Source organism: Canis lupus, chromosome 2, assembly GCF_011100685.1.
Source record: "Canis lupus familiaris isolate Mischka breed German Shepherd chromosome 2, alternate assembly UU_Cfam_GSD_1.0, whole genome shotgun sequence".
In the NCBI taxonomy this organism is placed as follows: Eukaryota; Metazoa; Chordata; class Mammalia; order Carnivora; family Canidae; genus Canis; species Canis lupus.
This window is the reverse complement of record NC_049223.1, coordinates 76,700,260-76,721,972: the sequence shown is the minus strand read 5'-3', so window position 1 is coordinate 76,721,972 and position 21,713 is coordinate 76,700,260. Positions and strand designations below refer to the sequence as shown.

The following is a 21,713-nucleotide window of genomic DNA, read 5'->3' as shown; positions in this document are numbered from 1 at the left end:
GCAGGCTCCCTGCAGGGAGCACGATGTGGGACTCGATCCTGGGACTCTGGGATCACGCCCTGGGCCGAAGGCAGGCACCAAACCGCTGAGCCACCCAGGCGTCCCTGTTATGTGTATTCTTAAGAGGCATTCTGTCTTTTGGAACAACATAGAGCTGATGTCAATCCTAACGCTACGCCAACGGTAACAACAATGCTATTATTGACGATGCTGACAATGACAGGAGCCACAATCGGAGGAACAGTGAGCTGGGGAGGCCAGGGTCGTCTTCTGCCCACACACAACACAGCGCACAGGAAGTGCTAAATGAACGTTCCCTGAAGGAGTAGGTGCGGAGCCAAGGGCTAGGTCAGTGATCCGGACACAGGGTAAAGCCTCCTGGGTGAGACAGTCTCAGCTCCACGTGGGACCCAGGCAAGTCCCTTCCTCTTTCTGGGCCTTGGTCTACCCGTCTGGGTCTTTTTTTTTTTTTTTAAATTGATCTTCTTTTTTTTTTTTTAATTTTTTTATTTATGATAGTAACAGAGGGAGAGAGAGAGAGGCAGAGACACAGGCAGAGGGAGAAGCAGGCAGAGGGAGAAGCAGGCTCCATGCACCGGGAGCCCAACGTGGGACTCGATCCCGGGTCTTCAGGATCGCGCCCTGGGCCAAAGGCAGGCGCCAAACCGCTGCGCCACCCAGGTATCCCCCGTCTGGGTCTTAACAAATTTTTTTTTTTAATTTTGTTTACTTATGATAGTCATACAGAGAGAGAGAGGCAGAGACATAGGCAGAGGGAGAAGCAGGCTCCATGCACCGGGAACCCGACGTGGGATTTGATCCCGGGTCTCGAGGATCGCGCCCTGGGCCAAAGGCAGGCGCCAAACTGCTGCGCCACCCAGGGATCCCTCGTCTGGGTCTTAAAGGGCTTTGACAAAGGGCTCTTGAATATTCTAGGATTCGATGACACCCTGCTACCCCCCAAGTCCTTGTTACCTTGTTCCCCAGGAAGGCTTGGGGCAGCTGCCAATAATAGAGGCTCCCAGGAAGCCGAGAGAAGCCTTTGTAGGAGAGAGAGAACTAGGAGAGAGAAGGACAGGCAGTGACAGCTGCTGAGAGGGCTGGGGGTGGGGGGCGGGCAAGAGCACAGCTACAGCCCTGGCAGGGATACACACACATGCACACGCACGTAGACCCTCGAGGCAGGCCCAGAGGAGGAAGCCCCCCACCCAAAGCTCAAGTTCTGCTCTTGGGACAACTTGCTCCCCAACCCTGAACCCAGACACCACCTCAACTGCTCTCACTGAGCGTGGCTGAGTTGGCATCTCCTCGTGTCTGCCCTGTGCCTCCTGGGGACCCCACAACGATGGATACGGCGCACCAGAAAACATTTAGAAATTCCGTGGGTATTGTCTATTGGAAAATGTATGACTAGCACAAAGGACTTGGTACGGGGTTGATTTAAAGGGAAAGCTGAGAGGCCCCTGGCTGGCTCAGTCAGTGGAGCATGCGACTCTTGATCTTGGGGTTGTGGGTTCGAGCCCCATATTGGGTGTTAAGGTGACTTTAAAAATAAAATCTTAAAATAAAATACAGGTAACTAAGAGGTAACTAAGAGTCCAGGTAGTGGGCAGAAACAGTGGAATTTGTTGAGTTGGTTCAGAACCAACTGAAGTCTAGAAAACATGGCAGGTGGGGGTCTCCTGGCGGGTGCCTCGGCACATACCTGAGAGCCTGCTGAGGAAGGCCCAGAAGCTGAGGAGGAGGAAGAGAAGGAGGAGGAGGAAGAAAGTGGAGCTGCTTGCAGAGCAGCTGCAGGCTGTGGACGGGATAAGAGCCCCCCGGCGGGGGGGTGGGGGTGGGCAGCAAAGCTAGAAAGGAGCTCCCAGATCTCGGCATCCATCCGCCTCTGGGCCTCATCCAGCTGGGGGACCGGGAGAGAGGGAGGACAGAGGGAAGGAGCAGAGAGGGACAGAAAGACATCATGACGCTTCGCCTCCCCTCAGGCCACACGAGGCCCAGGGAGCCCCCTACTTCTGTGCTAGCTCTTCTCGAATACCTGGCCTTCTGGCCCTTGCATCTGAAGTTCTCTTGCTCCTCATGAACCTGAGGGAGGGGTCGTCCTGGGATGGGCCCAGATGCCCACGGGGAGACGGCCATACAGAGGATATGTCCTGGCCAGAGGCAGGTCGACAGCTCTGTCCAGCTCAGGCGAGCGCGGCTGGTGGCTGCCCAAGGGGCCTCTGTGGTTGGGGAGGCTGCTCCTTGGGCCTCACCTACAGGCATGCCCATGGTGCCAGCCCAAGCCCTTCACAGCTCTGGAACGTTTCCCCAGGGCAACCCTGGAGTGGCCTGGGCATTAGGCTGGGGCCTGGGTTGGGGGAAATGGTCTGGGAAGGTCAGGACCTCAGCTCAAGGCTCTTGCTTGAACTATACTCTCTGGTCTGAACGGGGCCCCAGACGCAGCCTGTCCCGGCCAGACCCGGAGTTACCTGTGATGGCCGCTGTGCCCGGCCCCTGCCCTTCGGGGGCCCCATGGTCCTCCCAGGTGTCATAGCTGTCCGCAACTGCTCCTCTGAGAGGGACGTGCGGTTCTGATGGGGGAGGGCACAGGCCAGCTCAGATCTCCCAGGGCCCCAGCGCTGGAGCCCGGGGGAGTGACCTCTCCCCATGGATACAGTGGCCAGAGAGGCCCACACTGGCTGGGGAGGAAGATGCACACTCCCCGCTCCGGGCTGGCACACAGGGGTTAACTCCAGGCTGCTGAAGGGGCATACGCACACACACAGAGAGTTAGTGGAGGTTGCTTGGGAGGCAGTGCTAGGGTAACCTGGTGGGCCAGGTATGGTCATGTGGTTTAGCATCGAGTCAGTTTCCCTGTCACCTCGGCCACCACTCTGGCCACAGACAGCAGGTGCCAGGACCAGACCACGGAGCAGATGGGACACACACCCTCTGAGCTCTAATTCCTGGCATTGCAGGGCTGGGGCACACCAGTGCCCTGACTGCGGGGCCATCAGGCACTACCTGGGTTCATGCAGACCCACATTTCCTTGGGCACTGGGCATTTCTCCATGCGGGACTGACAGCCTCCAAAAACACCACGACTGTGTCACATCCATTTCACACCACTCGGATCATGGGCCTACCTTGTGAGCCCGGCGCATCTGTGCAAAATATGCCTCCCTCTGCGGGGCATAGGGAAACGCCAAGAGAGGGAGTCAGGGAAAGAGGTCTGTGAACTGCAGGCCAGAGCAGTAGAGAGGCAGACAGGGAAGCCAGGAGTGGTGGAACCAGAGAGGGAGAAGGGACTAGAAAGAAGGTCAGCCTGGGGAGGAGGCTGCAATACTTGGGTCTGTCCACGGAAGGACAGGGCAGCTTGGGGACTGTCCCTCCTGTGTCCCTGACCTCCCTGGAATCCTGGGTGAGGGGACACAACTGCTTGAGCCCTGACCTCAGCCAGCAGGGGACTCCTATACCAAGACCATCTTTCCCTGGGTGCCACTGGGGGGCATGGACAGTTCGAGGAACATATTTGGGCAGGCTGCTCTGGAGTCTGCCCCTAAGATCCTGTACCCCACACCACCACCATCACCACCACCTCCCCACCAAACCGCGGCTCCTCCCTGACCAGTGCAGTATCCCAGGGCAGCCTCTGACTGTTTTCCCATGGGACATGGGGCAGTAGAGGTGATTTACAAGTACAAACACTTGGAGCAATGCCCGGGACAGTGAGGGCTCAATAACGATGACCTATAATCAGAATTAGTATCACACTAGACACGGAGCCAATAGCACAGACGAGAGAACGTTGAGGGAGCAAATGGATGAAATTGAAACTGTGCTGTGTCATTTGTCCCTGTGTTTCCAGGGCCTCACCCAGGACCTCTTTGTTGCATGAAAGCTAATAATCATTAACAGGAGGGCACTTCTCGTGTGCCAGGCACGGCTTCCCATCCTCCCAGCCACCCTGGAGCTGAGGTTTATCAAAAGGCAGTCAGCTGATAAATGGCAGAGCTGGGTTTAGACTGAAGCCTATCCGACCCCAAAGGTCACACGCTTATGCACAATGTGGCCGACGCCTGCTCTGAGGTCAACTTGTGTCTGAGTCCCCGCTGGCCTCGGGGCTCAGCAGGGCCTGGCTCGGAACCGGGGACCGGGGAGAGCCTGCCCGCCCTCACCGCGCATCACACCTTGTCTCCCTGGTACGGCTCCGGCAGCTGCCAGTAGAAGGACTCATGGCCAAGGTGGGCGAAGTTGCTAAAGGAGAGCTGGGCGCCCTCGGGCACAGGTTCCACCGAGAAGCCTCCGGTCAGGCGGCTGTTCCGCTGGGGGTTCACCAGGGCAAAGCCTTGGAAGTCCCCGGGGGCAAAGTGGGTGGAGATCTAGCAGCAGAGAGAGGACAGGGTGTCAGCGTGGGCTCAGGGGTGGGTCATGGGGTGAGGGTTGCTGAGAGCAGGGCTAGGACAGAAATAACAGGGCAATGGGGAGGCCACTGGGGAGAAGAAAGGGGTGCTGGGCTCTGTGCTGACACAAGCAATAACGGGGTCGGGGGGGTGGGTGCCTTCACAGGCATAGGGGACGCCAGCTTTCTGCCCAGCCCCAGGGGTGACTCGGAGAGGGGCGGCGCACACGCTCTTACCAGGTGGCGGGTGTAGGAGGAGCTGACACACTGCTGGGTGATGCCCATGCAGAAGCAGGGCAGGCAGCCGTCGGGGTTGCTGGCACTCAGGTAAAAGTGGTGGGGCCGGCAGTGACTGCACGTGAGGCCTTCCACCTGGGCCTGGGAGGACGGACAGAAGGGTGGGTGTGGGGCTCGGGCGGATCTCTGGTACCTCCAGCCTCCCAGCCACTTCCCGCAGTTCTTGGGGAGCCCCTGCAGCCCCCGTGCCTAGGCCCCGCTCCCATCAGAGGCTTCCTGATTTCCCACCGGGCTCTGAACAGTGGGGCAGAGATGGGGCCTCGGGATAGGTGGTGGGGGCTCCGGGACGGCCCCAAGGGTACGGTGAGAGGGAATAGCAGGGCAGCCACCATGGCTGTGGTTCGGGGACTCAGAGGCAGCAGGGGGTTGAGCTAACCTTGCAGTGGCACTGGCCAGCGGCGTCACACTGGCTGCTGACGCTGCCCTGGGGGTCACAGCCACAGCCGATAGGCTCTGGCAGTTGGCCGTCTCCTGAGGTAGAGGGAAGCCAGAGCTGGAAACCCAAACCGCCTCCACGCACCCTCACTTCCACCACCGTCTAGGCGTCTAACTCACCACCCAGGGAGGGAGTATTTATTTCTGACCACCTACCACACGGAGGCGTTATATCCATTCATAGCAGCTCTCTGGAGCCAGTGAGCTTTTTACTACACCCATTGTACAGATAAAGCAGCCGAGGCGCAGAAAGGTAAAGTCACTTGGTGCAGGTCGAAGGAGAACTGAGGCTCTGACCCAGATCCACCCCTGGGGGAGACAGGGGAGCCCAACCCCAAAGGCCTCCCCAACCCTACTCACTTTGGCATGGCTGGCCCTGGCTGGGGTTGCCATAGTAGCCTGGGGCACACCTAGGGAGAAAGCATGGGGTGAAGGGAGGGCAGAGCCTGGGGAGCCTGCTGTGAGCCCAGGACTGCCAGGGGCCCTTGTTGGACTCAGGCTGGAACCAGGCCTCACAGTGTGGGAAGGAATCAATCAGCCTAACTCGCCCATTTTACAGATAGGGAGATGGGGGGAGAGGGCAGGGACAGGCCTGAGGCCACCGAGCCAGTGAGTGAGCATGATCGGGCCCTGAACCCAGGACCTTTTGCAGGAATGAGGGGTTTTCTGGGAAAGCCCTGGCCTGGCCGGGGTGGGGGTGGGGGCAGAGGCTGGAGGTGAACTGCAGGCTTAGATCTCTGAGGTTTTAGGTTCTCGGGGAGGGGAGCTGATTGTCCTCTGGGGACCTGAGTGAGGGGAGAGTGGGAGCTTCTGGGGCAGCCCCTCCCGCACGCTCCCCATCTGCCCACCACCTGCCTCACCTCTCACAGTGACGCCCGCTGTGGCCTGGGGAGCACGCGTCACAGGTGGGGTGGCCGTCGGTGTCCAGAAAGCAAGTATGGGTAGCCCTGATGGGGGGGGGGGACAAATTTCTAGTTAGAAGGCCAGCAGCCCTTCCTTTAGGACCAGGGGAGCAGGGAGACAAAGAGTGGGCAAGCGAGATATGTGCCAGGCCCTGTGCTAAGAGTCTTCATTCAGCTCTCACACGGGTGGCCAAGCTGGGGTGTATCATTATCTCCATTTCACAGATGAGGAAGTTGAGGCCCAGTGACGGAAGCATATCTCACACAAAGTGACACAGGCCCCTGGTGGTGGGGAGGCCAGGATTTAACCACTGCCTCTCAGAAGGGACTGGGACGAAGGGAGTCTGGAAGGGGGCAGGGGATATTTCAGGAAAGGGCAGGTACAGGCAGGGGCTGGACGCACTGGCCACCAGCGGGGGCTCCATAGCATGGGCATGGCTGGCAGTCCTGCGGCGTCCCCCGCTGGGCGTCCCCGTAGTATCCTGGCTGGCACTGCTCACACTGAGGGCCCTCCGTGTGGTGTTGGCAGCCCTGGAGGGGCAGAGCGTAGGTTGAGGCTGGGCCCCTGCAGGCCACAGATCCCTGAGGTCGGAAGGAAGGAGGGCAGGACTCACCTGGCAGGTACCTGTTTCAGGCTCACAGACCTCCGTGTGGCCATGGCAGCTGCAACGCTCACAGGTGCCCAGGTAGAGTCCGCTGGGCATGCGTGTGTAGCCTGTGTCACAGTCCTAGGGGCAAGAAGGTGGCAGTAGGAGGACCCTCCTTGGCAGGGCCCATTCAGGGCAGTGCCCACGGGGTGGCGGGGCTGGTGTGGGCCTGGGGATGACGGCAGAGCTAAAGGGGGAGGAGCCGGGAAGCACTAAGGAGGTGGCTGGCGCACGGGTGGGCAGGGCTGCAGGCCTCACCTGGCAGGATGGGCCACGGTACCCGGGTGGGCAGGTACACTGCTCCACTTCCAGCGCGGGGTCCTGGCCGGTGTCCTCAGGCACAGCCACGTCCATGCTGATACCAGAGACCCTGGAAATGACAAGACCCACTATGAACAAGCACACGTTCTGGGCCAGGCATCCCTGGAGCTCCACGTGTGATCATGTCGTTAATTCTCCCATCAGCCCTGCTGTGATATTGTGGGGCCCCGTCTGGCTCCCCAGCTGGGGGTCCATCCTCCAGCTGCTGTAAGGGCCGAGGCGAATGCCTTACACCTGCAACTTTCTCTCCGGGGACTGAGCTTTCCTTTCCTGGGCAGAACATACCACCCTGCTCACCCTGGGGGTGACAAGGACAGGGTGACCGAGCATACAAAAGCCCCTTTGCTCTAAAGCAGAGCTCCCTGTGGGGTGAGGCTGAGGCTTGTCTTTATCTGAGACTGCTTCCTTGTCTGGCCACTTCCCCTTCCTTCGTCCGTCTGTCCTTCCCTCCCCCTCCCTCCCACGTTCTCACTGTGAGTGGTGTGCTGCCGCAATCCTCATCTCAGCTTTGCTTCTAGGGAGCCCGACCAAACAGAGGCCCCATGATCTTGATTTTACAGATGGGGAAAATGAGGCACCAAAGACCACACAGCCTGCATGTGGGAGAGCTGGCAGTCTGGCCACACCACATCGCACTGCTTAGACTGGAACCGCTGGCCCCAGCCCCTCTGTCCTCCCGCCCTGGCCCCAGACACCTGCTCTCGGCTGGCCGCTGGCTGAAGGACGCCTGGATCAGGAGGGTGTCGATGCCCGCCAGGGCCATCAGCAGGTGCTCCCGTGTGGCCGGCTGCCCATCAGGCCGTTGCCATGCTTGCTGCCAAGGAGAGGACACATGTGCTGTAAGCCCTGACGTCCTGAAATACTGACACCCCTGAGTGAGACAGGCAGGGCGCCCACCCCTCCCCAGCAAGGCTCCGGGGCGTGTTGCTCACCTCCCGGAAGGGCACGGTGAAGGTGCTGGGCTGGCCGGGGCTGGGCTCCTGGGAAGTGTGATGCTCCAAGACGATGCCATTGCCCTGCAGTACAACCAGGGGCTGCCCGTGCAGGGGCGTGGAGCCAGGCTGGGGCCTCTGGGTCACTGTGAAGCGCAGCTCTCCTCCATAGGAGGTCACCTGGGACACAGGGTAGACATGCTCAGCTGAGGTCCCGCATCCAGCCATGCCCCTGCACCAGCCACGTCTTCCACCTTTTCTCCGAAGGCACCATAATACTCTTGCTTCCCGGCCTTTGCCTGTGCTGTGCCTGCTGCCCAGAATGCCTTTTCTCCCGCCAGCCCCTGCCCACCTTGTCCCCACGAAAGCGTGAGGGGAGGCTCCAGAAGTAGGGTCCGGTCAGGAGGCTGTGGAAGGAAGAGAAGACCAGCTCCCCAGGCAGGGGTGATGAGATGCCCTCGCTGGTGGTGTGGGTGCCTGCGGCGTTGGTCAGACTGAACTGCCCGGGCTCCTCAGAAGCCCCCTGCACCTGTGAGAGGGAGAGAGACCGGCACGGTGGCTGGGGGCTGGGACCGGCTCATGGTCCACCCTGGGGCTCGGGGATCCCAGTTGTCTCCCCTCCCACCCACGTGGGTACCTGGGCACGTCTCCAGGAGGAGCTGGTACACTGGCGACTGACGCCCATGCAGAAGCACTTGAGGCAGCCATCAGGGTTACGAGTGCTCAGGTGGAAAGAGCCGGCGACACACTCATTGCACAGACGCCCCACCACGTTGTTCTGCAGGCACAGAGCTGGGAGCTGCAGGATGGCCCACGGGAGGGGCTGCCTGGAGCTTCCAGCTTAATCTGCCCACATTCTAGATGGGGACCCAAGGTCAGGAAAGCCACGGAAAGAGCACTTGTAAGCAGGGCTGCCACCATGGGAACAATTCCCAATTAATGGGAGCTTATGCAACCTATCTTTTTTCCCTTTTCTCTTTGGTTGGTGGGAGGCTCAGAAACACATGTAGATCTGAAATACAGTGGGACGCCTGGGTGGCTCAGTGGTTGAGCATCTGCCTTTAGCTCAGGACATGATTCTGGGGTCCTAGGACCGAGTCCCACATCGGGCTCCCTGCAGGAAGCCTGTATGTGTCTCTGCCTCTCTCTCTGACAAGGGGAATAAGTAAATAAATAAAATCTTAAAAAAAAAAGATCTGAAGTAAAGCAACTCGGTTAAAAGTTGCTGCTACTCTTTATGGAGTGTTTCATGCACTGTGCTGGCTACTATTCATCCATCGTCTCATTTAAGTCTTCTCAGTACTTTGAGAAGTATATGACACCTCCATGCTTCACATGAGAAAACGGAGGCTCAGGGATGGGAAATGATTTACACCAGGTCCCTCAGCTCACTAACCCACTTTGGGATTTAAGATGAGGAGTGCTTAACTCCAAAATCTGTCCAGTTCTTTTTTCCATTGACACCTGATTCTCCCACTCTTTTTTTTTTTTTTTAATTTTTATTTATTTATGATAGTCACAGAGAGAGAGAGAGAGGCAGAGACACAGGCAGAGGGAGAAGCAGGCTCCATGCACCGGGAGCCTGATGTGGGATTTGATCCCGGGTCTCCAGGATCATGCCCTGGGCCAAAGGCAGGCGCCAAACCACTGTGCCACCCAGGGATCCCTGATTCTCCCACTCTTAATGCAAATCATGTCCCGCCTCTGGGCCTCCGTTGCTCAACTGTAAATTGGGGCTGCTAATACCCATATGGTCACGTCAGTGTGAGAATATAAAAAGCAAAGGTACAACAACACAGATACAACAGTCACGCTAAGAATGACTGGCAAAGGATCCAGGACTTCAACCCAGGTTACCTGACTCCCCAGCTGAGGCTCCTTCCTGAGGGCAGGCCACCTCGGTGAGGGTAAGACAAGCCGGCCAGGCCCCGCAGCCTCTGGCTAGGCCACCACCCACCAGCCAAGGAGCCATGGAGAAGGTGGAGCCTCCTTCCTCCCTCTCTCAGCTGTGCCCACTGGAGGCCCCTGGGTGGTGGGGGGAGGGCATGCTTACCTTACACTGGCAGGCCTCCCCAGAGGTCCCCACACTGCCTCGCTCGTCACAGCGCACAATCTCCTGGTCTGAAAGCACAAAGTGGGTGTTGGCAAGGCAGGTGGGAATGGGATGAACCCAGTCTGGCCAGACAGGTGGCAGGATGGGATGGCTCCCCAAGGAATGAGGGGCTGGGGCTGGTCTCCAGGACTGGGGCCCAGTGGGCAGCCCAGGGAGGTGCTGAGGGACGGTGGCTGTGATACTCACTGGTGGGTTTGCACTTCCCGCCTGGCTGGATGGGGTTGCCCTCGTATCCAGGGGCACAGCTGGTGGAGAGAGGGAGGGTCGTCAGCAGTGCTTCCATGTCCCCACCCAGGACAGCACCTGCTTCCCCCAGTCCCCGCTGGCTCTCCCTCACCTCTCACAGCGGCGGCCTGTGTAGCCTGGGGCACATGCATCACATGTGGCCTGGCCATCCGTGTCCAGGAAGCAGGTGTCTGAGAATCTGTGGGTATCAAGTGGCAGGACATGGGGCAGGGCTGCAATGAGGGGCCAGGCCAGGGCTTACATTCCCACCTTGGGAAATGACTGTTGCCTACATGGCACAGTTTGCCATGAGACATGATGCCGTTTCTTTGCTCACCTCTTCCTTTTTTTGTTTTTAAGATTAAAAATTTTTTTTTAAATTTTATTTATTCATTCATGAGAGACACACAGAGAGAGGCAGAGATATAGGCAGAGGGAGAAGCAGGCTCCCTGCAGGGAGTCAAATGCAGGACTCGATCCTGGAACCCTGGGATCACGCCCTGGGCCGAAGGCAGATGCTCAGCCGCTGAGCCACCCAGGTGTCCCAAGATTTTTAAAATTTTTAAGTAATCTCTCCAGCCCAATATGGGGCTCGAACGTACAACCCTGAGATCAAGAGTTGCATGCTCTACTGACTGAGCCAGCCAGGCACCCCTGCTCACCTATTCTTGCTCTGCAGCCTCATAGCAACGCTAGAAAGACAGATGGGCCCATTATATGGGGAGGGAAGCTGAGGCCCAGAGAGGTCAAGAGGCACAGGACAATTTAGTGACCAGGTTAGGATTTGAACCTGCGTCTCCCACCTCCCTGCCCAGAGTATACCCTAGCCGCTGTACGACCCGCTCCCCCCAGCATATCCCCGCCTCCCCAACCCCGAGCTGGGTCTGACCTGCGGGAGGCATCAATGTATGGGCAAGGGCAGGGCCGGCAGGCAGTGGCTGTGGCCTTTGTGGCGTCCCCGAAGAAGCCAGCCTTGCATTTGTTGCACTGTGGCCCTTCTGTGTTGTGCTGGCAATTCTGGGGGGAAGGGGAAGGGGAAGGAGTGGTTCAGGTCCCACAGAGCAGTCCCTCTGCCCCCAGTGTAGAGCCACACTGGATTCTGAGGGTGGCCCTTTGAGGCTGGCCCAGCCTCCTCCATCATGCTGGAACTACTCCCTAGCTCTGCAGACAGGGGAGCATCCAGCTGCATCTGGATGGAGAATTCATCACCTCACACGGGCAGCCTGTTCCACAGAAGGCTCTAAATGCCTGCCTTACACTGACCTAAGCCTGCCTCCCTCTTCTAACCTGTACCCATTGGCCATTTCAGCCCTCCGGAATCGGTTTCTTCCCACCCTATGCAGCTCTTGAGGAACTGAAGATAGTAGTTTGCCCTGCTGGAGCCTTGTCTTCTGTCAACTTCATGATCCCAGCGCCCTCTACTATTCCTTAGAGAGATGATTTCCAGGCTTCTTCCCCTTGGGGCCGCCTTGCTAAGGACCATCCTTAACACAGTACTCTCCAGGACTGTTCTGGCCAGGGTGGAAGAGAGCAGGACCTTCACCTCCCTTATCTGGACGCTCTATCTCTGTTAATGCATCCAGAGGTCATGATAGTTTATCCAGCAGCCATGACAGTCATTCTAGAGGCTCATGCTAAGCTTATGGGCACCAAGAGGCTTCAGCCTGGGTTTCCCACCCTGTCTGTGCCCTCTACTCCAGTCCAAGTGCCAACTGGCACTACTCACCAGGCAGTGGCCATACACAGGGTCACAAGAGCTGGCGTGCCCATTACAGTTGCAGCCCGAGCAGGTGCCCAGGTAGGGCCCGCCAGGCACCCGGGTGAAATGGGCATCACAGCTCTCACAGGATAAGCCGGCATAGCCAATGGGGCATCTGTGGAGGCAGGATGAAGACAGTGGTTACAGGAACCGTGAGCCTTGCTGTTTCTCCCCTCACCTTGCTGGGGACCCTGTGGTTCCGTCAGGCACCTGCACTCCTCCACACTGTGGGCCCGACCGTGGCTGGTGGCGTGGGTGACGGTGGTGTCCATGGCAATGTCGCTCAGGCCCACGCTGGCCATCTTGGCATTGTACACGGTTTGGATGAGCACGGCCTCCAGGCTCTGCAGCACCTGCAACATCTCAGCCCGCTGTACCGGCCGGCCAGACTCGTGGACCCAGTGCTCCTGGATACGAACAGAGGTGTGTGGAGGCGTCACGCCTTAGCACCTGCCCAGACCATAGCCCCTTCCCCCCACAGCCCAGAGAGCCCAGGCACCACCTACCTCAGAGAACTGAATCTGGCGCTGGTTCAGAGTGCCGGGCTGTGTGGGCACGTGCCCTCGGGAGAGAAGGCGAAACCCGGCGCCCACAAGAACCACATCCGGCCGCTGCACTGGCTCCAGCATGCCACGCGCCAGCTCATAGCGCACCTTGTAGCGCAGGAAGCCGCCGTAGGAATCCACCTGGCCGAGACAAGGCAGATCAGGGAAGGGAAGCTGGGGCACACCCCATGCCTGCTCTGTGTCCACTTGGCCCTTCTCCGTCTTCCCTGTGTGCCTGGCACTCATGGCATGCCTGGCACAGGGCAGGGCCCAAGGAAGCAGAAATGGGTGGGACATGGCTCTGCCTTTGGGGTACTCGGTCCAATGGGTAGTAGAATAAAAGGTGCCCAGGGAGGCCAGAGGAGGGGCACTGACCCCATCCCAGGTGTGGGGGAATGGTCCAGGAACCCTTCCTTTTTTTTTTTTTTTTTTTTTTTATGATAGTCACACACAGAGAGAGAGAGAGGCAGAGACACAGGCAGAGGGAGAAGCAGGCTCCATGCACCGGGAGCCCGACGTGGGATTCGATCCTGGGTCTCCAGGATCGCGCCCTGGGCCAAAGGCAGGCGCCAAACCGCTGCGCCACCCAGGGTTCCCCAGGAACCCTTCCTAAAGGCGGAGTCCGCATTCCTTCTAACCTGAGGGTGGTGGCCAGGCATCCCGAATGAATGAGCCACTGCCCACCTTTCCCCCAGAGCTGAGTCTGTCCTGCTGCCTACCAGCTCCAGAGGGAGCGGAGCCCAGGGAGGTTCTGGGCATGTGAGGGGGGCTTGGCTCCTTCCCCACCCAGAGCAGCAGGCTGGTCGCTCACCTTATTGCCCAGGAACTGCTCGGGCAGAACCCAGAAAGAGTCATGCACCAGGAAGCGTCGAGACAGGTCGACCAGCTGGAACTCCTGCAGAGCAGGGTCGATCAGCAGCTGGGTGGAGGAGAGGGGTGGCATGCCGGGCTGCGCGGGCATCGTCACATTCACCCCTGCGGACAGCAAGAGGGAGGGATGAGCGCCACAGCACGAGCGGGCCGTTGACACCCACCTTGAGAGGTGGTCATCCAGAAAGACAGGAAAGTTCTGGGAGAAATATGATTGATTAAAGATTCTATTTATTTATTCAAGAGGGACACACAGAGAGAGCCAGAGACACAGGCAGAGGGAGAAGCAGGCTCCCTGCAGGGACCCTGATGCGGGACTTGATCCCAGGCCTCTAGGATCACGCCCCAGGCCAAAGGCAGGCGCTAAACCACTGAGTCACCCAGAGATCCCAAGAAATCTGATTTAAAGAGAACTTTAGTGTTTCCCACCCCCACCCCCACCCCTGCCAAAAAAAAAAGCAGTGTTTTCCTTTCCTACGGTTTTGGAGCAGCATTTCCCAAAGCACACTCTGGGGAAAGTCAGTGCTGAAGAATGACAGCTGGGAACCATTTGGGAACCACAGGGTCAAAAGAAAGGTCAAGGGGATGCTTTGTAGCAGGACTTCTCAGAGCCTTTTGTTGGAGGACAGCTCCATGGACTGTCAGGGTTGGAACGGCCCTCAGGGGGCGGTAGAGAGCTGCCCAGGGCTCAAGAACAGAGGCCGAGTCCTGGTTCTACCACCCTTCAGCTGTGTGAGTCTGAACAAAGGCCTCAGTTTCTTTATCTGCAAAATGGAAGTAATACTGGCTTGCTTCAGTTTATTGCGAAGATAAAATGAGCAAATTGATATGAAGTGCTTCAAACAGAGTGTGACACAAAAGGAGTGTTCAAAAACAGCTGTCATGATGAGGGTCATCTAGCCCAACCGCCCCCACACCCCCATGAGTGTGCACATGTGCACTCACGCGTGTGCACACACACACACATACACACACACACAGAGGACTTCTCTCTACAGCATGCTTCCAGGTCTCTAGGGCAGCACTAACCATCTAAGAAAATGTTTGTGAGGATGGACATGTCCTATACTTGCCTCTCCAATACGGTAGCCACTAGCCATATGTGGCTACCGGGTGCTCAAAATGTGGCTAGTGCAGCTGAGAAAGTGAATTAATTAAATTTTAAAAAGATTAATTAATTAATTAATTTGAGAGAGGGAGGGAAAGCCCGTGTGCATGGTGGGGAGGGGCAGGTGGAGAGGGAGAGAGAGAATCCAAACAGACTCCCTGCTGGGCATGGGGCCCGACATGGGGCTCGATCTCACAACCCTAGATCATGACCTGAGCCAAAACCAAGAGTCAGACACGTAACCACTTAACCGACTGAGCCACCCAGGGGTGCGAGTTAATTAATTTTAATTTAAATACCCACGTGTTGCTAGTGACTGCCACACTGAAAAAGCTCTAAGGGATGAGAGGCTCCTTACCTCCAAAGGCAGTCCCTTCCAACCCTGGACAGATTTGTCTCTTAGAAATTCCTTCCTTGTGCTAAGTCTACATCTGTGTGGTAACAGCTTCTCCCCTTCATCATAAATGTAAGCCCTGTAACCATGGAAGAGTCACACCCTCATCTGCAGGATGACCATACATAGCCCCCAAGCCTGGGTCACGCTCCCCCAGGCCTGCCCTCCTCCCTTCCTTCCAGGATGTTTTTGGGTCCCCTGTGTCCTAGTCACCATCCATGTCCAGGCCACCTGCTCAGCCTGGAATCCCTGCCTACCCTGAACCCTGATCGTTCTGACTCCGATTAGACAGGCCTGGGTTCCAGCTCTAAACAGCCTCTGCAGGGATGCCCCACAGTCTCTCGGAGGGCCTCAGGGTCCTCCTCTTAAAGGAGTAAAACCAACCCCAACCCTGCAAGGACCACCAGCTGCACGATGGCTGTGTGTTGGGCCACAGTGCTGAGAGTTTACTATGGAGGCAGCCGAGTCCCTTCCTTGCATCCTTTGTGATGCAGGAAGTGAGATGGGGTGCAGCTTGAAGAGAGGCGGGAAACAGGAGCTGGGACTCGAACCCAGATCGGTGTCATGCCTGGGCCCCTGCCCTTCTGTCTTTCAGAGCCAGAGAGAACGGAGGTTTGAGGAAAGAGGCCTAGAGAAGCGAAGAGCCCCATAGACGGTAACTGGTGTAGCTGGAGGTCAGCCCCAGGCTAAGAAGATGCCAGAGCCTGGCTCTGGGGACACGGGCACCTCTCAGTCTCTTCGGGATGAGGATAATGAGGATGATGGCAAGGACACCAGGGGATGTATACTGGGCACCTACCATGGGCTGAGCACTATTCTGAGTGTTAACCCTTAAAGTCCCTACAACAACGTGGGAGGTAGTTCTTCTTTTATCCCCATTTAGTAGATGAGAAAAAGGAGACACAAGGCAGTAACTTGACCAAAGGCACACAGGCAGTAAGGGAGCATCGTGATTTACACCAGGAATCTGACTCCAGAGGCACCCGGGTGGCTCAGGGGTTGAGCATCTGCCTTTGGGCTCAGGTCGTGATCCCGGGGTCGTGGGATCAAATCTTGCATCAGACTCCCCGCAGGGAGCCTGCTTCTCCCTCTGCCTGTGTCTCTGCCTCTCTGTGTCTCTCATGAATAAATAAGTAAAATCCTTAAAAAAAAAAGGAATCTGGCTCCAGAGCCCATTCTCTTTGTAACCCAAGCAGGCAGACATCAAGTCTGGATTTGGTTTTTCCTAAAATGTTTGTTTCCCCCTGAAATGCTATTCCTACACGGCTCAGCCTTTCTTCAGCAACCCTATGGCCATCCTTGAACCTGACCCCATCCACCCCACGCATACTGCTCTCCCTTATCTGTCCCCTCCCTGAGCCCACTGGAACCTGGTTACCACCCCGCAATGCCACCCCACACCCCCGCTCACCATGGCGCCTGCCCAACTGTCCACCCATCAACGCACCCTTGAAGTCATCGGGCTGGTCAAAGCGCAGCCGGATCTGGTCTCGGAAGCGGCGGCTGCTCTGGCACACGTTGGTGACCCCAAAGCAGAAGCAGGGCAGGCAGGAGGCGCTGTGCTCCAGGTAGAAGTGCCCATCGGGGCAGGGCCCTGCCGGGTGGCACAGGAGTATGCAGCCGGTCACCAGCAGGCAGCCTTGGCTCCACCACACGCCCAGGACCCATGTCTCCACCGGCCATACCTCGCTTTGGAATGAGCTCCAGGACACCGTCAGGAATGCCGAACACCATGCCCCGGGCATTCATGGCCTCACAGGTGTAGGCACCCTGGTCTGCCTCCTTCACGTCACGGATGGTCAGTGTGCCACGGCCCCCTTCGCTGGTCACTGTCACCCTGGAGAGCCCCGAGACAGAGGCAGGATCAGGTCGGGGCCACTGGCCCAGTGTCCCCCATACCCTAGGCCCTGCCCAGGCTTAGAACCATACCTGGGATGAGAGGGGATGTGGCCCCAGTTAAGCCTCCAGTTGATGATGGGGGTGGGGACGCCAATGGCCACACAGGTGAAGGTCACTGTCTGACCCCGGGAAACCTGGATGGACTCCTGGGGAGGGGTCACCACCTGGGGGGGCACTGGGGAGACCAGAGCAGGAGTGAGGGGTGTGAAGGGCAAAGGGAAGAGGGGCAGATGAGGGGAGCAGGACTAAGACTCTGGACAGGGGGACTGGAACCCACCCCGGGCCCAGGGCCCACAGCTTGCAGCCCCCCAACCCCAGCCCCTACTCACTGCAGCCAAATTCATCACTGCGGTCGGGACAGTCACTCTCCTCGTCACAGTGGAAGCTGGCCGGGATGCACGTGTTCGTGGAGACACAGCGGAACTGCGTGGGCCCGCACACATCCTCGGGGCGCTTGGCAGCTGGGGGACAGAGCCAGGCGGTGTGGGCAGCAGACACTGCCCTCAAGGAGGACCACCCAACTCCCAGGACACACAGCTGCCCTGATGAGACCCACCCACTGTCGCCACAACACTGCCCACTGTCACAGCCGGCCACCGAATGGCTCATCACATTACCCCGTGCCCCCCTCACTCCACCTGCATTCCCTAAAACAGAGGTATACCCGGCACATCATGGTCACCAAGGTCTACCCGCACTCGGCACCCTCAGAAACACAAGACCTTTGTCAAAGGCACAGGCCAAGTGGCCGGTATCCCTAGACACCAGGTAATGCCTGGTGCAGTTCTCTCTACCAGGAAGGCCTTGCAGGGGGCCTGTACCCCTCTGACTGGCCCAGGGGTGGCACCCGACCCGAGGCTACCACCAGTGGACTACCCAGAGGCAGTCTGGCACCAGGGCTGGGCCCCAGCTGGGCATCTCTAGGAGGTGATGACTGGCATTCCTCCTTGGGGAGATGGACTTTGAGACAGACACACGGACAAGGCCAGAGAAGGCCGAGCCTGAGGGGAGGCGACACACCCACAGGGAAGGAAGTGAGAGAGGCCAGGAGGCAGCCATCTATTGACCAGCTTGGGGCTTCTGGCCCAACACTCTATGAGTTCCCAAGGCCACTCAGCTTTCACATTCTCCATCCTGCTCTGCCATCAATGACTTGGTCTCCTTTGCCTTTTCCCCAGCTGAGAACGGCTTTTCAACTAAAGCCCTAAATTACTCCTCTTCCCCAAGGGGATGTCTCATCAGGCAAGCTCAGCCAGAGGAAGGACAACCTAAAACCCTCGTCAGTTTGTGGCATGCTGTCGCTTCCCTCCAGCACCAATAGGGGACAGGGAAGGTGGAGGAAGGAGGGGAGGAGCTGGACTCGAGGACAGAAGGAAGGCCACCATGTACCCAGACATGGGACCCGGGATCGCAGAGAAATAGTTTGAAGATCATCCTCAATCTCAGACTAATGATCCCCAGGGTTCCCCTATGGGACAGGACACTCGAGATGCTACGCAATAGGGTGTCTGGCTCTCCGGCCTCACCCATTTAACTGTCAGAACATCCTTAACGCTGGCTGAATGGATGGATGCCAGCTGGGCGGATGGGCAACAACCAGACGGTTGGTCAGACAGATGGATAGGAGAAAGGAAGGATGTGGGGTGGACGGGTGGACAGATGGAGGAAGAGCTGTGTGGACAGACAGCGGACGGACGGAGAGTTGGGTGAATGGATGGACGGACAGGTGAGCAATGGGGGACGGAATGGGGAGATGAGAAGAGCTGGGCAGATGCACGTGCAGAAACCTCAGAGCTAGCTCTACGTGAAGAAGCCCTACGCCCGCCGGGGAGAGGCTCTGACTCCCCCATCCGCCAGGAGTCACTTCACTAGCGGACACAGTGGTATCAAGCCCTCTCGGCTTGTCTGACCTTTACTTGAGCGTAAATAACAAAGAGAATGTTATCAATGGTGACAAAGTACAGAAAAGAAAAAGGAGACATTAGCCACGGGCAGTCTGGCCACACTGATTTCTGCAAAGTTTAGCTCAGAGCCAAGAGCCCTCACTGCTGGGGTGAGAGAGCGGGGGTGGGGGGAACCTTCTAGTCTGTCCCCAGGGCCTCTGAACTCAGCCAGGGAGTGCAGACAGTCCCAGGGGCAGGGCCGGGGCAGGGGGGCTGGGTCCGGGGGGGCCCCCCCGGCTCACTCACGGCAGTCCACCTCGTCGGTGCGGTCCTCACAGTCAAAGTCCCCATCACAGTGCCACAGCTTGAGGGCGCAGTGCCCGTTTCCACAGGGGAACTCATTGGGTTCACAGGGTGGGGTGGGGCCTAGGGGACGAGGCCAGGTTCAGCCAGCGGTCCTCCGCCCACCCCCTGGACGGCACCCCTGCCCTCTGCCCCCCTCCACCCCTGGCCAGCACCCCTGCCCTGCCAGTCCTCACCGCAGTCCAGCTCATCGCTGCCATCCTTACAGTCCTCCTGCCCATCACAGATGTAGTCTTTGGGGATGCAGTGTCCGCTGTGGCAGGTGGCCTCGTGAGGCCCACAGGGCAAAGGCCTGCTTGGACTGGGGAGCAGAAGCTGGGGAGTGGGGCTGCCTGGGAGCTGCCTTGTGGTGGTTGCCTCCGGCTGGGGCTCTACGGGTGGTGGTGGTGTCTCCACCAGGGCGGGGGGTATGGAGCTGAGCTCTGGGACTGGCTCCTCTGTGGACAGAGCCCCCCTGGTGTCAGCACAGGGTGGCAGTGTGTGGCTCCTCACCCCCCTGCTCTGCAGGCCCTCCCCATCCCTCCCTGCCACACACGGTGCCCCCACCCTTCCCATATCCCTGCCCACCTGCCTCAGAGCCCCCCCACCTGCACCAGACCCTCACGCTCCCAGTTGGCTTGGAGGCCTCGTGCACCCTGGCCCTGCTTGGTGTCTGCAGGGCCACTTGTAGCCCTGGATGACAGCCCCTCACCACAGTTGAGCTCGTCAGACATGTCCCTGCAGTCAGGCCTCCGGTCACAGCGATACTCCAGGGCCACGCACTCGTTGTGGCTGTGGCAGGCAAACTCGGCCTCGGTGCAGACTCTTGCGAACTGGGGCACTGTGGGGGTTGGAGGGGGTCAGAGGGGCAGGGGGCAGGGGGCGGACGGTGCGGGTGGTACGGGCAGTGTGTGGCTGGGAGCAGGCTCTGGTGCCCCGTGTCCGGCTTTCCAGCAGATTTCAGCGAGGCAAAGAAGCACACAGTGGACACATCACAGCACACATGGGACATGGGACATGTGGCGGTGGCCTCACCCATCCCTTCCGCAAACCCCACACACTGTTAACAAGCCACACGCGTGCAACCACCACATCACACACGTGCAGGCCACAGCCTGGCCCAGTGAGGATGAGGGAAAAGCAGAAGGGGCGGCTCGGCTCGAGCTCTGCCCAGCCATCTTGCCCTCATCCTTCCTTCTCCTCCATCCACGAACTTGTCCAGGTACCTGGCTGGGCCTAGCTCTGGCTTACACTCTCACCTGGTGTCACTGCGGCCGCCACAGCGGCCGGAGGGGGCGGGGGTGTCTGTGCTGGAAAGGAAGGTGTGATCAGCACCGTCCCCCTGGGACCTGGGAGCCGGGGGCTGCAAGGCTGAGCCAGGCCCATCCCACCATCCCTAGCCAGGAAGGCTCCCTAAAGGGTGGGGAGAAGAGAGCTGGGCCCCCAGCAATCTTCAGATCTGAGGCTGGGGAATGCCAAAAAGAACAAATGATCTTCAGGTGCATTCACTGGGTTTTTATGTGCAGAATGAGAGAGATGATAACTTCACTGTTTTTTTGTTTTGTTTTGTTTTGTTTTTGTTTTTTTTTTCTGATTGGGCTACACCATGGTAGGGAAAGAGTCTGCTCAGTTCTGGGTTCCCCCAAGTCAGGGACTGTGATGTGCTGGAGCTTTCCCAGAGGGAGAGACTGAGATGGAGTCGGGCCTGAGAAGTGGAGCCTGTGGGGGAGTGAACAGAGCCTGTCTGGTCTGGGAGTCAAAGCAGGAGACGGGGTGCCAGGCCTTCGTCTCTGATAGCTGTGTGACTGCGGGCCAGTTTCTTGATGTCTCTGAGCCTGAGTTTCTCATCTCATCTCATCACAGGTTCTGGCAGGACTGGCACAGACTTGGGGTTTGGTGTAAGTTCTGGCTTTTCCAGAACTGGAAAATTGTGTGAATTGGGACAAGCCACTTGTCCTTCCTGGGCCTCAGTCCCCTCATCTCTGCAACGGGAAGAATATCTACTTCATAGGGATGATGAAGGCTGAATGGGAGGCTGGATATAAGGCCCCCACTGAGTGCCTAGCATACGGTCAGCAGTCAGTAAACATTTGTTGGTTATTATCAAATGTAAGAGTGTTTGGATCTGAAAGTATTAGATGCAGAAAGGAATTATCACCTATTGTCAGTGTATAGAGGTCCAGAGAGAAAGAACAGAAATTGTGTCTAATTTGGCTCATGATAGAGGAAACAGATTACACTCAACCCAAGCCAGGACTGCATAGAGACCCATGGAGCAGACTCATGGAGTAGTGAGCCCCCCGCCCCTAGTGGTGTACAGGCCCCAAGCCAGAAGAGCCCATGGTGGGGATGGACACTGGAAGGGGACCCGTATGAGTCTGAGAAACGAGGAAGCGCCCCAGGCCCCAGGATGGGCTCACCTGTGCCCAGGCGACGGAACTGGAATCCCTGGGGAGAGGTGATGTAGGAGGCCACGGAGCCGCTGGAAATGACTGTGTGCAGCACCTCCTGAATCTGAGCCCCGTCCGCGTTCCCCTCAGAGCCCACATCCAGCTCCACAAAGACCCAGCCGTCCAGCTCCCTAGGGATGGGGATGGGGCAGGAGAGCAGGGTGAGGTAGATGCCTGCAGCCTCGGCTCCTCCCTCGTCCCCAGCCT

The 21,713-nt window shown here is 58.2% G+C and overlaps 1 protein-coding gene across 14 annotated transcripts in view; it reads right to left on the bottom strand.

The window, feature by feature from the left end:
- HSPG2 (heparan sulfate proteoglycan 2) overlaps positions 1-21,713 on the bottom strand; it is a 99,591-nt gene that overhangs the window by 37,522 nt on the left and 40,356 nt on the right. For 6 of the 14 annotated variants that reach the window (XM_038531680.1, XM_038531682.1, XM_038531686.1 and 3 more), the window contains exons 6-38: positions 21,477-21,637; positions 20,316-20,366; positions 19,769-19,897; positions 19,254-19,514; positions 19,021-19,140; positions 17,161-17,292; positions 16,862-17,006; positions 16,618-16,769; positions 16,380-16,526; positions 13,372-13,535; positions 12,522-12,701; positions 12,226-12,422; positions 11,983-12,130; positions 11,146-11,273; positions 10,369-10,455; positions 10,218-10,276; positions 9,972-10,039; positions 8,556-8,717; positions 8,271-8,447; positions 7,919-8,098; positions 7,682-7,800; positions 6,924-7,035; positions 6,633-6,746; positions 6,422-6,549; positions 5,977-6,063; positions 5,477-5,526; positions 5,058-5,152; positions 4,622-4,762; positions 4,173-4,364; positions 3,129-3,167; positions 2,472-2,573; positions 1,706-1,903; positions 976-1,059 (exon numbers count right to left, since the gene is read on the bottom strand). In XM_038531680.1, the coding sequence (XP_038387608.1) occupies positions 976-1,059; positions 1,706-1,903; positions 2,472-2,573; positions 3,129-3,167; positions 4,173-4,364; positions 4,622-4,762; positions 5,058-5,152; positions 5,477-5,526; positions 5,977-6,063; positions 6,422-6,549; positions 6,633-6,746; positions 6,924-7,035; positions 7,682-7,800; positions 7,919-8,098; positions 8,271-8,447; positions 8,556-8,717; positions 9,972-10,039; positions 10,218-10,276; positions 10,369-10,455; positions 11,146-11,273; positions 11,983-12,130; positions 12,226-12,422; positions 12,522-12,701; positions 13,372-13,535; positions 16,380-16,526; positions 16,618-16,769; positions 16,862-17,006; positions 17,161-17,292; positions 19,021-19,140; positions 19,254-19,514; positions 19,769-19,897; positions 20,316-20,366; positions 21,477-21,637 (4,309 nt within the window). The remainder of the gene's footprint in view (positions 1-975; positions 1,060-1,705; positions 1,904-2,471; positions 2,574-3,128; positions 3,168-4,172; positions 4,365-4,621; positions 4,763-5,057; positions 5,153-5,476; positions 5,527-5,976; positions 6,064-6,421; positions 6,550-6,632; positions 6,747-6,923; positions 7,036-7,681; positions 7,801-7,918; positions 8,099-8,270; positions 8,448-8,555; positions 8,718-9,971; positions 10,040-10,217; positions 10,277-10,368; positions 10,456-11,145; positions 11,274-11,982; positions 12,131-12,225; positions 12,423-12,521; positions 12,702-13,371; positions 13,536-16,379; positions 16,527-16,617; positions 16,770-16,861; positions 17,007-17,160; positions 17,293-19,020; positions 19,141-19,253; positions 19,515-19,768; positions 19,898-20,315; positions 20,367-21,476; positions 21,638-21,713) is intronic. The other 8 variants (XM_038531689.1, XM_038531692.1, XM_038531690.1 and 5 more) reach the window with 5 other exon arrangements.